The sequence below is a fragment of the Aspergillus nomiae genome (genome assembly GCF_001204775.2).
Source record: "Aspergillus nomiae NRRL 13137 chromosome Unknown contig00159, whole genome shotgun sequence".
Classification (NCBI taxonomy): Eukaryota; Fungi; Ascomycota; class Eurotiomycetes; order Eurotiales; family Aspergillaceae; genus Aspergillus; species Aspergillus nomiae.
The window spans coordinates 17475-39633 of NW_015378214.1; the positions used below are offsets into that span (position 1 = coordinate 17475).

At 48.3% G+C, this 22159-nt stretch overlaps 7 protein-coding genes across 7 annotated transcripts; 3 read left to right on the forward strand and 4 right to left on the reverse strand.

The window, feature by feature from the left end:
* Nucleotides 1-1227: 1227 nt before the first annotated feature.
* On the forward strand, nucleotides 1228-2991 carry wetA (developmental regulatory protein WetA; the record flags this gene model as incomplete). Its single annotated transcript, XM_015552747.1, has 1 exon — nucleotides 1228-2991. The coding sequence occupies one exon, from the start codon at nucleotides 1228-1230 to the stop codon at nucleotides 2989-2991; it is 1764 nt and encodes a 587-aa protein (XP_015406315.1).
* An 835-nt stretch (nucleotides 2992-3826) lies between these two features.
* On the reverse strand, nucleotides 3827-4621 carry ANOM_007492 (uncharacterized protein; the record flags this gene model as incomplete). The annotated part of the gene is made up of 3 exons (XM_015552748.1): nucleotides 3827-4229; nucleotides 4327-4443; nucleotides 4511-4621. Coding segments are annotated over 3 exons (582 nt in total), but the record flags the coding sequence as incomplete, so codon positions are not given.
* A 329-nt stretch (nucleotides 4622-4950) lies between these two features.
* On the forward strand, nucleotides 4951-7127 carry ANOM_007493 (calponin homology domain protein; the record flags this gene model as incomplete). Its single annotated transcript, XM_015552749.1, has 3 exons — nucleotides 4951-5346; nucleotides 5412-6521; nucleotides 6587-7127. The coding sequence occupies exons 1-3, from the start codon at nucleotides 5180-5182 to the stop codon at nucleotides 7125-7127; spliced, it is 1818 nt and encodes a 605-aa protein (XP_015406317.1). The 5' UTR covers nucleotides 4951-5179.
* Nucleotides 7128-7473: 346 nt separating this feature from the next.
* On the reverse strand, nucleotides 7474-9174 carry ANOM_007494 (uncharacterized protein; the record flags this gene model as incomplete). The annotated part of the gene is made up of 1 exon (XM_015552750.1): nucleotides 7474-9174. One exon carries the CDS (start codon nucleotides 9172-9174, stop codon nucleotides 7474-7476), a length of 1701 nt encoding a protein of 566 aa, XP_015406320.1.
* Nucleotides 9175-10983: 1809 nt separating this feature from the next.
* Nucleotides 10984-11651, reverse strand: ANOM_007495 (ORMDL family protein; the record flags this gene model as incomplete). Its single annotated transcript, XM_015552751.1, has 3 exons — nucleotides 10984-11031; nucleotides 11089-11447; nucleotides 11519-11651. 3 exons carry the CDS (start codon nucleotides 11649-11651, stop codon nucleotides 10984-10986), a joined length of 540 nt encoding a protein of 179 aa, XP_015406319.1.
* Nucleotides 11652-12839: 1188 nt separating this feature from the next.
* On the forward strand, nucleotides 12840-14786 carry ANOM_007496 (zinc knuckle domain protein; the record flags this gene model as incomplete). The annotated part of the gene is made up of 2 exons (XM_015552752.1): nucleotides 12840-13838; nucleotides 13920-14786. The coding sequence occupies 2 exons, from the start codon at nucleotides 12840-12842 to the stop codon at nucleotides 14784-14786; spliced, it is 1866 nt and encodes a 621-aa protein (XP_015406322.1).
* A 401-nt stretch (nucleotides 14787-15187) lies between these two features.
* On the reverse strand, nucleotides 15188-16278 carry ANOM_007497 (putative haloacid dehalogenase-like hydrolase; the record flags this gene model as incomplete). The annotated part of the gene is made up of 5 exons (XM_015552753.1): nucleotides 16091-16278; nucleotides 15987-16019; nucleotides 15711-15923; nucleotides 15454-15616; nucleotides 15188-15388 (listed from the first exon to the last, which is right to left on the reverse strand). The coding sequence occupies exons 1-5, from the start codon at nucleotides 16252-16254 to the stop codon at nucleotides 15188-15190; spliced, it is 774 nt and encodes a 257-aa protein (XP_015406321.1). The 5' UTR covers nucleotides 16255-16278.
* Between the last annotated feature and the right edge of the window lie 5881 nt (nucleotides 16279-22159).

Sequence of the window (22159 nt, forward strand, 5' to 3'; positions counted from 1 at the left end):
ATTAAGGACTGGTCAAAGGGAGCCGTTACGCGTAAAGAGGATTAATTATAGAAACTTCAGCAGAGCAGATTAGCACCTGCTGTGCATATCTTTTGTTCCAAACTTCTTTGAAGCTACTTACCAATTGGAACACAACGAGAACCTGCCAGTATGGAAATGATTTCCCCTTGATGAACACTTGTTCCGTGCATGGTTACTGGAGGCGCGCATTCCTTGCCAGTTTTAGCATTCCGGGATCCATTCCAACAGGCTGATCGACTCCTCAGCATTGGAGGGCTCGACCGCTCGAGCAGCCCCGACTCCACCGAACTACTCAGTAAAGAATCCCATTGAACAAGGTTCAATTGAAAGTGGAGGAAGGGTCTTTCCCGGATATCCACACAAGCTCTGGGACTAATTCATAGGGTAGTATCATGATTCATGACGCTTACATTCGGTACGTCATTTCACCGTTATGGGTGCTTCCCATTAAGGACCGGCCCTTCTCCAATTGAGAAACACACCAGGGCTGCGCGTACAAGCCGGCCAGTAGCTACTCCCATTGTTAATGATCAACGCTCGCCATCATTGGTGTGCACAGAGGGTTCTCCTCTGGGGCCCTCGTATGACTGTCCTGCTGATACGACACACCCTGTTTCTGGTATAGTAAAGGTTGCATTCCACCAAGTGGCTAATGGAGACATCCGAGCATTTCTCTGTCAATGAATGTGGGCAAGCTCCAGAGGTGTCCATTCAGCCACCCAGTTTTCCAGCTCCGGTGATTGGTCGGAGCAGGGTACTCAGGCATTCAGGTCAAGCAATGGGCCTAGGGTGGACCATATGGGGAGCTTCCCATCCCCCTCTGGTGCATTCCTTACCCATCTTTAGAGCGACTGGAATGTGTGTAGAATCCCAGAGGCTGGGTCCTCCGCGCAACGATTCAAATACAGGCCTCTGGCTGTTGTTTGTTTTCTTTGTCTCCTTTGCATCTTCTGCAGTGTTTTCTTTGATTGTCAAACCATCAAACCACTCCTACACACCAAACATTCCAACATCGGTCGCTGCTGCAGAATCGAAGCTCTTTCTGGACGGATCGCCGGCTAAGGATCCGCAGTTCCCTTCGACCCAGAGTATACACTGGTCGCCAATCAGGTTGGATCCTGCCCACCACTTTGTTGGTAAACGTTCTCTTTGACAGCTGAGGTTGGAACCACCATCGCCGCAAACGGAAAGGGAATATCCGACAAGATGTTTGCACAACCGTTCGACCATTCGTTCAACAACGATGATTTATTCAGTCAGTACGTCAATATTGATGGCTCGAGTACCGACGGCAACAAAGACGTTTCATTCCCTAGCGACTTTGATCAATTCTTTTCCCTGGACTCATTGTCAAGTAATTGTGGCGAGCAGTCGCCTATCATCCCCACGTCCAAACAACAAACCCATCCTTCACCAAACTGGGCGAAGGATCTCTGGAGCCTGCCGCCAGATGCACCCTCATCTCTAGGCCAAGCCCCCCTTGCATTTCAAGACACCATCCATCCCTCTGCTGTTTCAGATCTAAACGTCAACCTTGAAGCTTCTTCGACGACTCGCCCTGCAGAGACCCGCTCGTCGCCGACAACTCCCCCGGGAACTCCACGCCGTAAACCAAAAAGTGCATTAGTCACTCCGAAGTCTATCCAACGTCACCGCGAACCTAATGGTCGCCGTGGTTTGCAGCACAAACAAAGCTTCTCCCCCAGCCTGACACGTCCTTCTCAGTTCCAGAAAAAAGGAAGAATGGCGTATCAAGAAGCTTGGGCGCACCGACTTCAGAACTTAAATTTCCTGCGTAGTGCCGATGACCGATTCCCACTGTCGCCGCCACCGTCCGATATCCTGCCACAACAAGAAAACATAGCGGCTGACAACAGCGCCGTACACATCCATCATTCGGGAGATTCTGCCGAGATGCATCATCACTTCGACTCTAGCATTTTCACTCCATCGCCTGCGATATCCATGCCATCGCCGTGTACGGGAGTGTTATCAAGACAGCAAGCCCGGTATTTAGGCCACTCCAATAACTCCACTGTGACTTCGAGCCCTCCTTCAGCAGACGACATCTTTCCCTCCCCGCATTCCTCGGATCCCCAGTCCATGTCCTCCTGGCATTCCGATACGCTCGGCACTCCCGGGCTGTCTTTCACGCCTGATCTTCAGAGCCACGATGCTCAGGCCTGGTGGCCTCCTATGAATGCTCGGGTGCCCCAACGTCAGCATTCCTATCAACAAATCGTCGCGTCGCCCCCTCCACAACAGCCTCTCCAGAGCAACCCCCATCAGCATGACTTGGCCAATAATCAACATGACATCCTGCAAGGAGGTCTCATGATCCAGATGGATCCCTCTGCGTATGACATGACCGCGACGGCCAATTCATCGTTTTCCTCGACTACCATGGCTCCGACGGTGTCCAACTGTCAGGAGAACCACACTTATAGCCACATGCCAGCCGCTCACCCTAAATATGTTGACACATCTTCCTTTGCAACTGCCCAGCTTCAGCCCCAATCGCGGTCTCCATCTCTGTCTCCGCGAGCAGATCGATCCCCCAAGGATGTATTAGGCATGCATCACAGCATCACCATGAAAGCTCAGCGCCGTCAGCCCGGCCGGAAGATTTCCTCCAACTCCATGAATGTCCCCAAGCCCGTCAAGGGATTCCATGGGTCGGAGAGCCCCAAGAGAGCCGGCAAGTCGGTAACTGTATCATTTGTAAACTTTACGCCAAATGACAGTCAAAAAATTCTCACAGGAGTTGCCCCCAGTGGCAGCTCCAAAACCAAAGCGCGCCGGGAACAAGAAGCCCGTGACCGGCGTCGCAAGCTTAGCGAAGCCGCACTTAATGCAGTACGGAAAGCCGGTGGAGATGTGGAGGCTCTCGAGGCTGCGCTGAGAAACCCCGTTAGTTGCAAGGATAACAACCAGGCATCCGCCTTGCAAGTAACAGGGTATTGCAACTAACCCGGGGGGGGATGTTTCAGCCCTTTGCTAAAACTGGAGGTAATCCCATTTGCCTGTTTGTTTGTTTGTTTTAGTTCTGCTATATACCTTTTTGTCATTTATATTACTTCATATTGAGTGTTTTCAGTCGGTCTGTTCGGTGTTCTGATGGATCCGGAGTCTAAAACACTGAATCTGTTTGAGCGTTAGATTTGTCCCTGACATCTTAATCAGCCCACCGGGCCGTCTTACCTAAACCTAATCTGGCATAATGTATTCCACCTTGATGTACATATCGAGTCTGCAAAAGTACTACAAATGCCACACCTCTTTCAAATATAATTCTGATCTTCTCATTGGTTAAGTCTTCTTTATTGGTGGATTAATTATAATATCGGATCGAACTTCATGTGAAAGCCGCGAATGTCTTGGTGGACACTGACATGTAAGAAAGTCTTCTAGCATATAGCACAACTATTATACACAGAGTCCATCACACCCCAAAAGAGCATGAATCTCATAAAATACATATCTAAAGTACAAAGAATCAGTTCAAACTCCATTTTCCAATATGAAGTAGTATTAAACCACTCGGAGAATATCATTATATCCAGAGCCCTTGAATGGGCCTGAACCCAGCCTTGCCCCAGATCACCAGCAGATATAGCGCAGTCGTGTCCCCATATTTCTCCGACGGGAGAAAAGCGCAATACAGCTTTGAAACCAAAGCTACCTGATAATTCCGAGCCATAACAAGCCACAGAGTAACCGGGCCACGAACTGGAATTGACAGCGCTCAATCGCGACAGTCGGGACGTAATCATTCAAACGGCGCGTGTAATCTACCGACGAGATAAAGATCGACAATCCTAATTTCTATCCCGTCCTTCAACCTCATCGTTGAGACGGTTTCGGTGTCCAGGTTTGCGGCTCCCACTCCTGGCTAGGAGCTCCTCGGGCTGCAGCCCAGGGGTCCTTTTTAGCGGCGAGGGTCTCGGCATTCTCTGCTTCTTTCTGTTGGGGTGGAGGGGCAGTATTGTTGCCCTGCGTGGATGTATTCATGGTCGCGTCTGTCGTTTGGGTTGCTGGCGCTGGTTGTTTGGTCTGTGGCATGTCGAGGTAGGAGGGCTTGCTGGCCCAGCGCTCATCGGCTAGCCGAGCCAGTTGCTTGATTTGAATCTGGCGGAGGACATCTTGTTGCTGTTCTTGGACGGAGGGTGGTTCGGCTCGGACGTAGCGGAGCCACTGGTGCCATTGTGCTGGATTCCCATTTTGTCAGTTCATGGCTGATTTCTTAGCAGGTCCGAGAGCGGAGTTAAGTAAAGTAGATGAAAAAAAGAAGGCAGATGTACTTACGGCTCACTTGGACGTCGGCGTAATGGGTTTTAGGATTGAATTTGACGATCCGTCGGTATCGTGCAGCATTCAGGGCATCTTTAAATTCCCAGAATGTGTTTCCGGAGAGATCCGTTCCTATTGCAAGGACATTTAGGGTGAGACATTGCTGATGACTCGGTAGCAACGCTGAGGTTGAACATACCAACGAGGAAGGATTTTCGCCACGGCAATCGAAGGCTCTTCCACTTGAACCACAGACTATTCACCGGACTCATTGGGGGCCGATCGAGGAAAGGAATCAGGCGGCTATGAATAGTGAGAAAATAAAATTTGAGGAAATCGAAGCAGCGTCATCCACCTTGACTTGAACGGGGGGCTTAGACTTAGGCACCGAAGGGATTCATTGAAGGACGGACGTCATCGGGTAAGGCAGGGCTGTGATAGGTCACGGTATCACGGCTTAGTCGATCTACAGGAGGAGAAGGACAACAGCATTCCATTCCATTCATTTCCTTCCCGGTTCCTTATGAACAGGTATATTCTAGTTTGTGTTAATTCACTATTCTACTACTTGGTGTTTTTTTTTTCTTTTCTCTCTTATATTTTTCACCCCCTTTTCATTTCCACTGTTCTTCTCCTTACTTGGACGCTACTTTGTATATAATCCACCGAACTATTCGATTCTAGATCCATTCAATTTGCCTCTTCTATATCAGGAGGTACCGCCTCCTATTTCGCCCCCCTGGTTCCCGTACCACGGTTCATGCCAACGGCTGGCGACATAAACAGTCGATTCCATCTGTCGGTCGTAGTGAGAAAGAAGTCTACTCACGACAGACCGATCGTTTCAGATAAAATCTGAATCTCAAACATGGCTTCCGTTACGTCACTGGATAAGGATTTGCGCAGTCTGCGCCTGTCCCGCTATACCCCGCAGGCTGCCGCAGAAGTCCGCAACTGGATTGAAGAAGTCCTCCATGAAAGACTACCAGCCGGAGATCTTCTTGATGCGCTCAGGGATGGCGTCGCACTGTGCAGGTAAGTTAGATACTTAGATTTCTTGCATACTCCGATCGCAATTCGCCATACTAACATAACCCTAGGCTGGTCAATCTTGCCGTTTCCCCCGGTGTCAAGTATAAGCAGTCATCGATGCCCTTTGTACAGATGGAAAACATCTCACACTTCCTTCGCGCGTGTCAAATCGCACCCCTGAGCCTTCCTCCGCATGATGTTTTCCTCACTGTCGATCTTTATGAGGCCAAGGATCCCGCACAGGTCCTGCAATGTCTGATGGCTTTCAGTAGGAGGGCTAATGCTCTCCAACCTGGCAAGTTCCCTCGCACCATTGGTCCTCAGAGCAAAGTTGGTGGTTTAAGCCCCAATGCGACCGGTTCCAGTCAGGGCGCCCATACACCCTCTCGGCCACGGGGGCTCAGTAACGCAAACTCCAGCGCCTCTGGATACTCAAGCCCCGCCAAATCTCCAGGTCCAGTGAGCAGTTGGAGCAAAAGAACGGATGAGCATACGACAATGCCAGCTTGGAACATCCACCAGTACGGCTATATGGGCGGTGCTAGTCAAGCCAACCAAGGGGTGGCGTTTGGTGCTCGTCGACAGATCACGACCGCTGCACCAAATGTACCGAGTCTAGCTGAAAAGGAGAAGCGCAGGCGTGAAGAAGAAGAGCGCCAGCGCTTAGAATTCGAGGAGTCTGAGCGCAGACGTCAAGAGCGAGAGGCGGAAGAAATGCGTGCGCGAGCAGAAGAAGAGCGTCGATGGGAGGAGGAAACTGCCCGTCTAAAGGAGCAAGAGCGGCGCAAGCTTGAGGAAGAGCGAAAGCAATGGAATGATCAACAGCGGCGGTGGGAAGAGGAGGAGCAGCAGCGTCAGCGCGAGGAGAGAGAAGCCGAGGCGAGGCTGGAGAGCGAGAGGCTGCGCCGTCGGGAAGTCAACGATACCCGCCTGAATGGACAGTTCCTCAGTCAATACCAAGCAAGTCAAGCTACACTGAGCCAAGCTCCCGCCGAATCCTCGGAAAGCCGGCGCATAAGGGAACTCGAGCAAGAGTTGGAGACCGCTAAACAAAGAGAGGCAGAATATCAGCGCGAGCGCCAGGAGCTACAGGAAAAACAAGCCGCACCTGCTGCGACTCGTGCACCTCGCCCGGTACCTGTACCCCCTAAGCCGAGCTACGATCTGTCCTCGCTCGAGTCGGAACGCCGTCTACTTCGCACAGAGTGGAACAAGCATCAGAACGAAGAGCCAATTCCTGAAGCGGCGAGCCCCCTCCTTCCCTACCTTCCCTACCTTCCTTACCTCCCCGGCCACTCCCCGAGCCAGTCGCTACTTCACCCCGGCCCCTTCCGGACCCAACGCTTTATGCTGCGAAGCCCGTGAATCAAGAAAGTCGCGTAGATCGTTTCCTCGCATCTAATCGACCTCCCGTCGCACCCAAGCCGGCCACCCATCGCCCACAAGACTACACAACGACTGCCGAGGTCGACGCGGAAAATAGCCGCCGCGCAGCAGCACAGCAGAAGACCAAAGCGGGCGGATGGGCGTCCAAGTCATTGCTGGAGCGTGAAATGGAGCGCGAGCGCGAGCGCCAGCGTGAGTGGGAGGAGAACCAAAAGCAAACGCAACAGGCCGCTGCCAACGGCCTGAAAGATGGTAGTCTCGGTGTTGGGCCGGGACAAGGGGCTTGGGATGTGCACCAATACGGCTTTATTGGCGGTGACAACCAGAACCGCGGCGGTCCTGGCCTGGGAGTTGGAGGCGCAAGGAGACAAATCATTGGCCCCCGTCCTCCTCCATGATCACAGATGTTGAAATCCAGATCGTATTTCTAGTCCAAACTTCTATACCTATTTGTGTTTACCTGTTGATGGCGGTTAGTTGTGTTTTAGAGTTTGGTTCCATTACTGTTTCAAAATCTTGGTGGCTAGCTGTAGATAAGCTGTGAGCAACTTGAATAGTTCATTCAATCCAGATATATAAAAAAGGCCAAACCACAACAACAATAAAGGACACCGGTAATATGCTAAACGCACACAGACAACAAGGGTATCTATACGCCAAACTCAAGCCGTCGAGAAACAGAATCCCCCACAACGTTCTCCCCCCTCACCTTCGAACAACCAAACCCTAACATGCGGAACCAGATCACCCGTCCGAATCTTCCGCACGGGGAAGAACCTCCTCAACAAGAAACCTCAACCGCTCCCCACTCTCCAGCAACCAGCACCACTCCGCATCTTCCGATTTGCGCGCACTCACGCTCTTCTTCGTCTCCGTTTGGGCTCTCTCTGCACGGCGCTGGATACCCTCTTCCACCGCTTCTTGCAGCTCCGTAGTCACCCTTAGCATGTCGCTGTTTGCGAGTAGGATCAGTAGTGTCTCAAGGAGAATCGACATCTTGGTGTTGTCCACTACGCTGGTCGAACTTGCCGCGTAGGGGAGGAAACATTCTTCGAGCTTTGTTTGGTTGAGATACTCCTCCTCGGTGTCCGGGGCTGCGCTTTCGCGGATGCGGAAGAGCAGGCATTCGCAGAGGGTTGTGCACGCCTCTGAGGAGAAATAGGGTAGTGTTGACGGGGCGACGAGAGCCTGGAAGACGGGGAGGGGGAGATGGCGGATGTTTTCGACGAAGAAGTGGTAGAGTTCCTCGAGGGGGGTGAAGGCGTCGGGGAGAGTCTCCGCTACACCAGAGAGGAGGTGGAGGAGACGTTGGCGGAGAGCCAGAGATTGGAAGCCGCCGTGTGAGGAGACATCGCTGAGGGCGTAGACTGCTGACGTGGGATTGACTGCGTCGGTTGATTTGGCGTCTTTGGCGCGGGTGCCTCGTCGGGGCCGTTTGGTTTGTCGGGTTGGTCGTTTTGAGGCCGTGCCTGGGTCGATCTTGTTATTGTTGTCGGAAGAGTCATCGTCGTCGGTTAGATAGTCGCCGTATTGGTCTTCATCGATGTTGACCTGCACTTCGCGTTTCTTGGTATTCTTGTCTTGCTTTGGTTTTTTCAGCTCGTGGTGGAAGACCTCGCGGAATTCGTTGGCAGAGGCCGAACCCCCGTCTGCGAAGATCGCACGGAGGATCCGTCGGTTGCGTCCATTTCCTGCCGTTGTTTCTGTTATGTAGCGGAGGATCAGACTGTCTTTGAGGGCTTTGTGATCGGTGTTTGAGGCGTGGTCGCTCATTCTTTTGCGTTCGTTCCAATCGTCTTCGAGCACTTCGCACATGTATTCGAGCCAGATCTGCCACCTTTCCCAGCGTTCACGGTGGAGCACGGAACAGTTAAAAGCCCATCCGACTGCGTGCCAGAAGTCCTCTGCGCGGGACCATACGGAGGCAGACTGGGCCAGGTCGAGGTTCAGTGGTTTCATGTCATCGTCGGGTGGGTGCTCGTCTTCGGCGCGACGGCGGCGTCCCTGGCGAGAGGTCTCAAAGTGGGTGAAGGAGAATGCAGTTCCCAGTTTAGCCGATACTGGGCCGGCGAGGGTGTTTGCGAGGCGGAGGAGTCGTAGGGAGACATTGGAGGCTTCTTCTTGCTCGGCGGTTTTCGCCCGGGTGGTGGTGGAGGGATGGACGAGGAATGTCGCGGCGAGAGCGAGATGCTGGGGCGATGGGACGTAGACTGGTGTTGGGGGGATTGTGCCCGTGGTGATGATATTTAGGAGTAGGTTTAGAGCTTGTGTGTCTGGATAACGGATGCCGCGGTCAGTTCGATGGTCAAGTGAATTGCGGGGAGTGAGGGGAGGCGGACAGAGCTTCTCTTCAAAGAAAATGCCTACATGTTGGACCAGCTCAAAGGGAAGTGTCCTAGCAGGACGGTAGAGAGGCGAGGATGCCTCTTCGTCTGCCACAGCCATTGACTGGGGTGTTTGCTCGTCGACTGAGAGATGTGATGTTGTAGAAGGCTGAGAATCGCGGTGTCGCGACGCTTATCGATATGCGACAACCACGTGTAATAACAGTTACCCTGGTCATGGTCATAATCCATGGTTTGTTTTGCGTAATTGATACGGATATCTGTCTACCGATTGTATACCAAGTTTCGAGCAACCTGGTCTACACGTCAACTCAAACAGATCTTGGTTATCTGATCTACACAGTATACACAGTATACTGCCATGCTTTAGTAGAGGGGTTTGATATATATGCAGTATATCACTCAAATAAAAGAGCAAACAATCACCAATTCAAGGTGCTGTAGTGTAGTGGTTATCATGCTTCGTTGTGGTTAGTTCCGCAGCCCCGAATCGACCTGGGTTCGATTCCCAGCAGCGCCAATGGCGTTAGATAACTTGATTGGTCTCTTTTTTTTGCATTTCTTAGATGCATGTTCCCTATCTTATCTACTACCTACCCCCTTTCTTTTTTGGTCGTCTGTATGTATAGATAGGGGTGGGTGATTTGCACTTTGAAGCCCCTATAATGATAACCCTAATCTTATTTTTTCTGTTGATCAGGTGGAGTAGAGCGAACACCTTTTAGTGTCCAAGGAAAGCCGGTGTGACAAAATCTCCTTGATTTACCTCTCGATATTACACACAGAGTAGCCGATATATATATATATATGGCCTTATCTCTCAAGAAAGTCATTACTACCTGCCAGTGTAAATAATTTAGTCATTCCCCCTTACCTGTACTGCATAAATAGTAGTTGATAGTGAAGATAGCCCAGTGGAATGATTACCCACACAACAGATAGTATACGGACAATAACCCCCAATACTCCATGCAACCCTGTAGATACCGTACACAAAGAGAGCCAGTTCCGCCCATCCACCCCACAACCCGAAGATGAGCCCCGGTTACATACGTATGTTCAGCTAATTAAAGAACAAATCGCACACCGTACCTGAGTTAGACGGTCTAGAATGAATGAACCCTAAGCGAAACGGTAGAAAGGTGTTTATAGTATCGCCGGCGAGGCTACGGCAATCTAAAACCATCTCTAACATGCCTAGATACCATTTCTAGGCACACGAACTCCAGAACCACAAGCCGAGGTTCGCGAACAAACCCCAATTGGCTACCTAAGATAGGGTTGATTGCTGTATCCCTCATGTGACCCGACAGAGCTGCATGATCTAGGTTGACCCTAATGCAATCAATAAACGTAATGCCCGCCCAAAATGGTATAAACCAAAACACCAGCCTGGAAACTTGTGTCAAGCCAAGTCCTACGGAAAGTCCAGACTCGTCCTGTGGTTGTGTACGGGTGCAAGTGGTAGAACATGTAGGCCGTGAGGCCAGTCACTGGGAGTATGTTGTATAGATTAAAACCCATATACACCGTAAGATGCAAGTAGCAAATGCCCTTAGTTCTAGACACGTGGTTTCAAGAGCCAGAACAACTGGTTCCTGTCCTCTATCAAAGCTTTCCGCGACCCCATATTCTATTGAAAATTTTCGACATTTTTTGGTTCGTTTGTCCCTCTTCACTTTTGATGTCTCCTGTACTCCATGCTATCACTTCATCCCGCTTTCCAGCAAACAAATGTATTCGACAGGGTAGAATAGCAGAGTTCCGGCCAATTTCAGATCGGGAGTAGCCCCTGAAACATGAAACAATTATTACAAGACAGAGAAAGGAAGGATAATGGGTGCCAAGTGGAGAATATTATCAAGAAAAAAATAAGAAAGTAAATAAAGAAAGAAGAGAATAGGAATCTCTACTCCTCTGGTTCGGGAGAGAAAAGACCTATCCGCAGTCGGTGGGACTGTGGTCAAGTTAGCAAGACATGGGTATGAACATTGGCGGGCCGGAGGGTACGTACAAATGGAAGCTTCGGAATGACCACTCCCAGAGTAGCTAAGAAGTTGATGGTGAAATACGTCAAGTCGTAATGGGTATAATGCGTGCTGAGAAGGAAAAGACAGATCGGCACGCATAGCAAGAACTTCTTCGTCGGGGTATATTGATCTCCGTTGTCAATTTGCTCCCACATGTTGAGATTATCATAGGCACCCGCATTGAATTCGAAAGGGATGCCCCGCACCCAGTGGAACATAAGAAACGAGCCGAACATGTAGCTGATATTGGTCAGGGTCCATGAGGTCTCCTGCGAGACCCCGGGAATAATGTCGTAGAAGATCTTCAAGGCAACGATTAAAACGAAATGAATGGTCCAGGCACCTGTTACGAGCAGTCTCCGGTTAGCTTCCCCGGTACCATAGTATGCATGACAGACATGTCGATGCACTCACCCTTGGCATTGACCCAGTTCGCATTTAGATTGGGCAAGGCAGCCTGGTCGCTGGTGCGCTCAATGGATTCCGGCGGCTCCTGATAAATGATACTGCTTGACCGTCTCCTCCGTCCACCCTTGTTCTGGGACATGCTGGAAACCGGACTCAACCGTTGCGGTTGAGTATCCACCCCCGGGGGGAAGGAAATGGTACGGGGAACTGCGAGGGAAGACACTTTGGCGGTATTGAACGGGGTAGGACCGTGGGATCGAGGAAAGATGATGGGAGAGGAGAAGGCGAAGAGAATGATTGATTGGGGAGAGGGTCGGAAAAAAGAGCGGCCAAGACAGTCCCAAATCGGGTGGAATCACAGTCTGTAGCTAATACGTAAGTAAGTTGTTTGCTAGCTAATGCAGAAGCAGCAGAGGATCTGATCCGTCTTTCAGTTCACTTCCGACCGTCAGATTGGATGATCGGCAGCTGTTTGGGTCACGGGATGGTCACCAATCCGAGGGGGGGCAAAAATGGATGAATTTGGGGGTATTTTTAGGCAGAACGTACTCCGGAGTAAATTCAGTGTCACAAAAAAAGTAGTTGATGTGAAAAAAGAGAGCGTGGCGATTGTGTTTAGGGGTTTCTGTACACAAAGATAGTCTTCCGTTGAAAAGATTCAAGATACAAAACAGAAATAATGGAAATAATGGGAATGTTTTGGGGGAATGTAAAGATATATAAAAAGTCGAATATTCAATGCCAGGACAAAGAGGGGGGCAAAGGAATAAAAGACAACAATAATACCAATACTAAGGTAAGGTACGGAATAAACCCCTACTAAGAATAGTCCGAAACGGTCCAGAAGCAACCGAAGAACAAATGAATAAGTTAATTTCGATTTATCTTTCTTCCCACTAAAATATTAATAGAATGATCGAGACTTTGTTGTAGTTTAACATCTACAGCTTGCGTACACCAGATTGTTCTAGACAGCAGCTTTGTATCTCCACCAGTTCAAATGTTCTATACTCTATAATCTTCTTCGATGAACTTTGTTTTCTATTTAAAATGTATGCACATTCATCTCACCATACCCTGTGGGGTTGATAGACCCTGAAATTGCCTGTAGTATTGGGTATTTTCCAGACAAGTAGTAGTACAGTGATAAACATGCATCATACAGCGCAGTATACTGCCGGGCGGAAGTTCTTCTATCCGATCCTGCATCGATGGTCACTATCAACTACCGTAAATTTTAAGAAACTAACACTCCACCCCAGGTAATTCTTCCTCATTTCACGCGTTTTCTAATAGTCTTTTCTGCGCTTCAGCCCCTGGTCACAGTATGCCTGATTCACCAGGTGAAGACAATAATGATTCCAGAACAGCCTCATTTGGTGTGCAACGCAATCGCGCCACCAGCACCAATGGCTCGCGACAGAGCTCCATAGACAGCAATTCGCACCCCAGGAAAAGACAACGAAGAAATGGAAAGGCGGGGCCTACAGATGCGCGCGACTTTGTCCCTCAAGGTGCCACATTCAGTGCAAATACGTTGGCGGTAGACCCGGATAGTACGTCCAGCTCTGGCTCCTCGGGCAGCGACGATGAATCCAATTTCTCGGATGATGGAAATGAGGCTTCCTCACAGGTTGAGCCCCAATCCGCAGCTGCTCCTAACTGGAATAAGGCCAGTAGAAGCACCATCAGGACTTCCTTGAACAAACGGGGAAACAAGGAAAATGAGGTTGAACAGGATTCTCGGTTTGATGCGGTCAACGATAAGTACTGGCGCAGTCGCAGCGAATCTGTTTCGACTGGCGGCGACAACGATGATGTGTCACAGATAAACAGTGACGATGTTTCAGAGGAGGGAGAAGTACAGGAAGATGATACCTCCGACTCCAGCCGAATGCATCTATCAGGGGACTCCGACGACTCATCTCTGGATTCAGAGGCCGACGACTCGATACTGTTGAATATCAATTCCCGAGGTCAGACACAGCATGCTAGTCAGAAACAAAATGGGGGGCTATCACTGCCAGACGACGAGTACGATCCGGAGTCTCTTCCGGTTCCTCAAAGTATTGCCAACGGACACACCTTTGACGGGGCCAGAGATGCCGCTTCGTCGACGTCGAAGGAGGAGGCATTCCGTCATTTCGCCCAAAAATACCCCACAAACCCCGAGACACTTGCTGATCTTAATCGGGAAGACATGGAATCCCAAGCCAAGTATATCTTCTACGATCGCGAGATCAATGACATCAACCTGCAATTACCAGTCACTTGCACTGAATGCATGCGGGAGGGCCATCTTGCGGAAGTGTGTCCATACAAAGAGGTGCGTTCTGAAACTTACCAACCCGCTTTTCAGGAACTTTTCTGGACTACATTGGAGACAATGATTGCTGACTACTTATAGTGTGTGCATTGCGGTGCTTGGGATCAACACCAGAGCAGTTTCTGTCCTTCGTGGAGAAGATGCCAGAAGTGTCGAGAGCGTGGTCACGATCAGCAAGATTGCTCTTCGCTCTTGAAAGGTTCCGCATCTGAGATCCCCTGTGATCTGTGTGGATCTTCGGCTCATTTGGAGCTCGAGTGTGATTTCATGTGGAAAGCTCATCGACAAGAGCCGTCGTCCGGGCCCGTACATGTATCCATATCTTGCTCTCATTGTACTAGCAACCACCATTTGGTCGGTGACTGCCCATCCCTACCACAACCTTTGAAATCTTCGTCTTGGACCCTGAGAGGAATTGATCCGAATATGGTCACCAATATCAATTCCGTGGTCAAAGGTAGAAGCGGAGGGCCTTCCTCTAGAGGTCGAGGTGGGATGAAAATTAGGGGCCGTGCGGATGCACACTCCTCCCCGGATGACAGCGACGACTTGATAACCAGACGACGTCCCGTCGGCCGTGGTGGAAACCGAGGCAACATTCGAATTGGTAGTGGAATTGGAAAGAATAAGAACCTAGCGCCAGCCGGCTCGCGAGGCCCAGATATGGATTCTCGTCAGTTTTACAGGGATCGTCAGGATTTCCATCCAGGCAACGCACGCCAGCGCTCCTTGTCTCCCAACCCGCGCCGCGGAAGAGGCAAGGATAGCTGGCAACCTGCACCTCGTTCGCCCCCACGAGGCCAGTCCAGACCGCCTCCTCGTGGGGGAAGAGGCGGTGGTCGGGGACGTGGCGGACGTGGCAATGGTAATAAACGAGGGGGTAGCAGCGATGCTTATCGTCCAATGCCGAGTGCCGCTAAAAAGGCTTGGGATAAGTACAGGCTCTGATGTATGAATAACTAATACAACACAGGTGGTTGCTCGTCTGGTTGCATATACTGCGACATTCCACTTACGCTTGGCGCCTATAGCAACTTAATTGGTGTATGATACCCTTGGCTAACATACATATTTACTGTTGATGGCACTTGTGATGCACTTCAATGTTATTTGATGTGTATTTGGAACCTCGTGCCTGAGCCTTTGGTCAGGTCTCTATCTACCAAGGCAACTATGTCCGTACATGATCCACGACGGATACAAGCAGCCATACGGGCCGTGGCAATAAACAGCAGCATGCCACATGAATTACATGGGCCAAGAGGGTTCAGACTGTTTGTCTAATCCTGAATCTAGGCATACCGATGGCTGCCAGGCATCAGTGACAGGGTATGGTATAAGCCGACCCACTAGTCACTGGTAGGAACCTTGTCACCATCACGGTTTCCGACAAAACCTCCATCTAGGATGTCGATGAGCTCATCTAACCGCTCAATGCACAGATCCGTATGGGGATGCTCCTTGAGATGAACGTTGTGGTCGTTCAGGAGCAAGACAGTCGCAGCGCCTGCTGTGTGGCCAGCAGTCATATCATCGATACTGTCACCAACCTAGCATCATATCAGTCTCAGAAAAAAAGGAAAATGACCTGGAATGCAAAAGAAAAAAAACCCACCATGATTAGATTCTCTCCTCGACTATCCAGTCCCCATTCATGAGCAATATGCAATATCCCCGCTGGATCGGGCTTAGGCATTAACCCCGGGGTCTCTCTTGTAATGATTGGAAGAAACACGTGAGCAGGAAGATGATTATCTAGAAGATGCCGTACTGGTGTTCTGCCACAATAGTATTAACCTTGACCATCCACTCTACTCCCTACATCTAGTCTTCGGGGGTGGGAGGGGGAGAGGGTGAAGTAAACCGTCTTACTCAAAATTCCGTGTACAAAGCGCCCTCTTGACTCCCCGTTCGTGGAGGTAATCCATGAGCTCCACTAGTCCCGGCTGAGGCTCCTGGCTTTGCATAGCCTCTCGCTCGATGGTCTTGATCTTATCTGCGGCTTCGAGCTGTTGCTCGGGAGTTGGGAGACTGCTAATATGGTGCAAGATGTCGATCTCCTTGTGGAGGATCCCAAGAGACTCTCTGTAGAACATTTAGTGCACATCACGTAAGATGGAAAACGCATGTCAGATAGTAGCAACACACCGCATCTTGACAAACATGTGGTTCTGAGGAAGACTGTGTATACATCAGTTGATCAACAGAACGAGCCACCGAGACAGGGATCATGGAATGGAAGTATCAAGTACCATAACGTTCCGTCCACGTCGAAAACGATCCCCTTCAGCGGCGGGGCACTCGATGTCCCCTTTCTCTCCGGGTTAAGAGGAGCGAATCGTCGCTGACGAAGGGGGTAAATCTGAGCCGAGGCCATGATGCGTCCGAGTTGCGGCAGGGACCGCGGGGCGAACATTCGAGCTGGGGGAGGGGGGACGTTGGAGTGGAGGTTCAAGAGGTTGTTTTGATGTGGTGTGGTTCGACGAAATGGCGGAGATAAGATTGATAAGGTTTTGGAGTGCGGAGATTTCGGAAATACTCCTAGATGATCAATACTCTTGTTGAATAGCTTGACTTGACTACCTCTAGCTATTCCCTATACTGCTGCCTCGAAGGATATTCGACAGCATCAATAGCACCATTGTGGTGAGTATAGTAGACAGAGTCTTTGCATTCACTGTGTCCCTGGCTGTATCAATAAATATAGTATCCATACTCTACAATGAAGCTGTGGGCTGTTATGTGTTACTGACTCTTTGTTTCAAGTAGGTACTTGGGGTTGCTTCATTTACTATACAACAAGAACCACAGCCCTGGCTATACTATATTGCTATAACCCCGATTGTCTATTCCCACAACACGCAATATGAAACCTACACAATTCGCACGTGAAGTCTTTTCAGGTATGAAGTTGATTGTATTTATCTAGCTAAGAGGACCAGCCATCCTTGATACAATTCGATAACATAGGTAGCTATCAGACAAATAATTGCACGAATGTTGCTATCTCTTTGACTATATCTGTCACAGCCTCTGTGTCATAAGCTGCAGTGTGATAACCACTCTTGGCTCCGGATCTCCCCTGGCTTGCAAGAAGACTCGTGTGAACCACGGACAAAGACATAGAGGGCCAATTCTTAGGGAGAAGCTTTTTCAGCAGTCTTGCCACGTCAATAGTTTGAAAGTTTGAACATTGATGGTGGCTTTGTTTAGGAACTAATAGCTCCCGGCTTCCTGTGAGCACCCTTTGGAAGCATTGCATATCCTGCTGACTGTACCATGAAAGGATACTCATTCTTTTTGGACTGTAGTTCAGCTTCTGGAGTATTTCAAACCGGATCTCATCTGGCCTCAATCCATTCGTCATGGTGTCACGGTAGCAACGTTCAAACAGAACCTGTATGTGTCTGTCCGCATTTTCCAAATTGTTCACTTTGTCAAGAAATTCAGTAAGAGACAGGTCACAGTTAACATTCTGTGCAAGCAGCAGTTTGCCGTCAAGTTGCCTAATAGCAAGCTGGAGTTGTTTTCTTATTCGGTATTGAGATAGCTGCTTTATTCTTTATATGACACTTAGATGCAGTGAGAGATTGACCTAGATATCTTCAGGAGTAGGGAGACAGATACAGGCCAGTGATATGGGCTGGGTATCGTGTGTTGGTCGGGTGGATGTGAGAAGCAGGGATATAAATAGTCATTATCGGTGGAGCTTCTCAGTGCTTGCCTAGGGTAAGACTTTGAGAGTGAATGTGGTATCTAAATATATAAACACAACGGTTGCTTATAAATTACATATAACCAAAGAAAGGTAGTGTACTTTGGTGAATTCTCCAACAATGGATATTTTCGACTGTTCAGGATAATCCATCCATTGTATGCAGGGGAGAAAAATAAAAAAAGAAAAGAAAGATGGTAGATATGGATAACCCAGAACCGATACCTTCACCGTACTTACCTGTAGGACTACGTACATCGACGTTAGTTCGCAAGGCTTAGGTTGCGGCCAGGCTAGAATTCTTACAGACATATAATAGACCAAACCCGTCTATCACCAGCTAAACATGCGAATGTAGGATAGATATCAAAAACTGACTGGATTGTAAAGGAACTGATACTCCTAAGAAAGTTTAATTTACTCTTAAGAGTCCTAGACTCTTATTTCTAAAGATATTGCTGCACCTCCTATAATAAATATCAGCCCCGAAGCGGGTAGGGTTTTCCCAGGAAAACAGTTATTTTCCATATTGTGTCGTGATTTCATTGTCTGCCTAAAACACATTCCCTACAATGCTGGTACGGTTCAATATGGGATTTCTGGCAGAACCCCGGGTGTAAATATCAATAATGCTGCCAGTAGCTCATTGATATATATTCAACCTCGCCCGAAGATGATTATGCAGCCCACGCAGCAGAGTACCGAGTTATAAGATAGCTATTCATGGTATGCATCTGGGATTTATAATGGTTGTTCTCTTCTGAGTCATGAACCTATAACGGTATTAGATGAACCTTCTTGATCTCCCGGGAGGAATCCTTCTCTCCATCGCCGCAAGGCTTGGTAGCTCGTATGATATCTTTATCTGTGCGCTCATCACAAAGACCTTATATAGGATTCTTCTGCCAGAAGTTTACAAATTCAACGTCCGATACGAGAATAGCTGTCATCTACATTGGGCTGCCATGACCAACAATCTGCAGATAACAGAACCACTTAACCACTTTCATGCCAATATCAACGCAGTGTTCAAATCCTCTACCCCGCTCATTTACGCAGCATGTTGGGGGTCCGCCGACGTTGTTGAGCTTCTGCTGAGGCAGCAGGGCATATGTCTTAGAGTCAAGGGCTCTAATGACCGGACAGCGTTGTGGTAGGCCGCAGCCGACGGACACATCAAGGTCATCAGACGACTGCTGCATGTTGTATTACTATACTACGTTTAAAACTTAAGAGCTTCGCGCTCTGCTATAAAGGAACAAGCTTAGGGAAAAAGGTTCTGGTGTTTTTTAACATGACCCTTGAAAATTGAAAAAAGTAAAGGCTGACCAGCTATGTATGTAGTTTGGCAGGAGTTCAAAAAATGATGACAAGAGTGGGATTCGAACCCACGCGTCTTGCGACATGTGAAACCACTAGTTATCTAGTGCTAAGATAAGATCTTGAGTCACACCTGTTTTGGATTAGTAATTAATATAAATGAGGTGAAAATATGTGACTTACACCTTAACCACTCGGTCATCTTGCCGTATTTGTTTCCTTTTCTCTTGTTTTTCATTAATATACGACCGAGGAAAAGACTTGGCAAAGACACCCGCAACCACTCTGTATGTACATATAACCCTACTAATCTAAATTAGGAGGGTTACTTGAAACTTTCTAAACATGGAATACCTGGCCAGCAACTGGTGTTTCAGGAATATTCTATGTATAATTGAGAGAATCTGATTCCTCTGGTTTTTGTGCAGTGGAGTGTAGTGTAGAATGAATTTACCAGGCTTTTTGAACGGCTTTGAGTTCTGCATTTATCTATATATGGATTGTAAATTTTGCAGCGGACCTGGCCGAGAATTGCCCTATCCATACCAAGTGCTTGAGAGTAGGCGATTTCGCTTGGTTGTGTCTGTAAAAATCACTCAGAACTCTACTTCAACCTAGCAGAATTCCCCCACTCCAATTTTGCTTTCTGGATCTTGTAGAAGAGTTCCTGAGTGGTATTCCGAAGCTTAATGGCAATGCTGCATGTAGACTCAGTTTTGTCTGGAAAGATAATCAGATTTCTGGGCTTCTCAACTTGTGTTGTATCTTAGTACTAGTAACAGCCTACCTATGGATAGCCAACTAAATAAGTAGCTAAATCCAACTCACTTAGTCATCAGGTCGGCAAGATGACCGAGTGGTTAAGGTGTAAGTTACCTATTCTTAGGTCACCTCTTTATACTCATTACTAATTCAAACAAGGTGTGACTCAAGATATTTATCTTAGCACTAGATAACTAGTGGTTTCACATGTCGCAAGACGCGTGGGTTCGAATCCCACTCTTGTCATCATTTTTTGAACCATTGTTGGTATGGGCCTTCTCCAGAATCCAGTGTAGATATCCTAATGTATCTACGGAGTACATTTTGGTTGTGTTGAAAGGTCCTGGAAAAACCATTTGAACCCACCACTATACCAGATAGGGTTAGGCACTTCCGCTAGACCTATCAGTAAACCGAACAAGAAACCTGAAATCAAAGAAACTATACTAGCACAACCTCATCCAGCTTGTTAAAGAACCCCGATATTTATATCTGGTCTTGGTTATATACGGAACACTAAAATCGCTTAAAGTAATATACAAAAAGCTACCTCATGCCACAGATTGCATGGCGGTGTGGTTTGATGACTGTACAGTATATATGTATAAACAACGCGGCGGCCGAACAACCGCCTCAGGTAATATATCCGTTGCCTTTTCAATATCATTGCATTGAGCCCACACTAAGATAAGATTATGAAAATGGGGAAAATTCTCTAGGAATAAGATTCCTGGCACTACTGGTGGATCAGACATCCAGCCCACTGCGGGCTGCATAGGCCATCTTTGTCAAATTGACTGTCCTATATGATCTAGATCTAGGTTTTACCAATTGAATGGCCTTATCTACTAAAACTGCTGATTGTACGGGCCCGTGGAAGGCCCAAGGGGTCTAGAAATCGAGAGATATCAGGCGGCAGACTGGTAGGCCGGCAGTCAAGCAGTCAGCCAGGTAGCAATCCTACTATGCTGGAAGGTCCTTCCTGAATACGATTTATCAGTGGCCTCAAAGACTAATTTACAGTACTTTAAGTATAAGGTATAATTCTTTCCTCTTAGTTTAGTGTGAGGTCCAAATAACACGTTCTCCGTAGTTATTCACAGATGCTTCCTATTCTGGACTAGCTCCCGCAACTAGCCCTAAGTATAGGCCCAAGTGGCTTTTTGGAATGTTCTTGTGATCTCATCTTTGCAAAATTATTCCATCAGCATGGCAAGATGACCGAGTGGTTAAGGTGTAAGTTAAACATATTTTCGCCTCTTTATACTGAGTACTAATAAACAATGAAGGTATGACTCAAGATCTATTCTTAGCACTAGATAACTAGTGGTTTCATATGTCGCAAGACGCGTGGGTTCGAATCCCACTCTTGTCAGATCCTCTTTTTGACTCTATTACTTCAAATCATTTTTTGCTTGTTCCGGCGGCGGCAGGCTGCTAGATCTATATAAGGTGCGATTCAGGCGACATCAGACATAGTTCGAGTATGGTGGCTTTTTGGCCGAGCTAGGAACGGAATAGAAGCTGGCTATCCTGCCTTTTGGAAACCACGTGGGCACCCTAGAGAACTATAGGATTCTGGGTTCAGAACTCGATAATATTATCCTGTATTGACGGCATCTATCACTACTAATAACTATTTCCCCACTTTCAACATTATTTCATCATACGAGCAATCCAATCATCCCTTGCCTTAGCACCAGCTTTCGAAAGAGCAGCTTCAGGAACCAATCCATGAAAAGCACCAGGCCAGACATGCAATTCAACCAAGGCCCCCGAAGCCAGAAGACCGGACGCATATGCAATGCTCTCATCCCGAAACCCCTCGGCCGAGTCAACATCAATGTTTTTGTCGTAGAAATGGGGACTTAGAGAACGAATCAAGAGAAGAAGAGGCAAGGAAGGGTAGAGTCGAGGTAAATGGATTTGTTTACCAACTGATTCACGAACTATATACTAGTAGTACCTTCGTCTCCTTTGAACCAAATCCCCTAGGGGTCAGCCATCGTGATTTCTTGGGCTTTGACTATCGTGATAGGCTGACCCAGCATCCTCATGCATAATGAAGTAGTCCAAGGGAGTGACAGGCAGATGAATCATAATGAAAATTTGAGATTACTTGCGTGGTCAGGACGCTAAGCATAGCGGTAGATGACGGTCTATTTAGGGCTAAGTTTGGCCAGCGAAACATTGAACGTATGCGGGTCCCAAGATTCAATGTGAAGTAAAGTAGACATGAAAAAAAGTAAAGAATGCATTGTCGCTCTATTCTATCCTTAGTCTTGATATTCACTCGGACATTCGACTTCTCCTGACCCCCTCTAGCCTTCCTGATGGTCTGTCTGTCTATAACTATACAGCCCCAACGCCAAGACTCACTTAACTGCGCATAGTTAGATTCAAAAAGACCCCTCGATCTGTCTCATATAATAGGAACATGAGTACCTCCGTCTTACACTAGAATCCAACAAGTGACCAACACTTCCGCACACCCCATCAATCGGATTCAATCCTCACTCCAAAA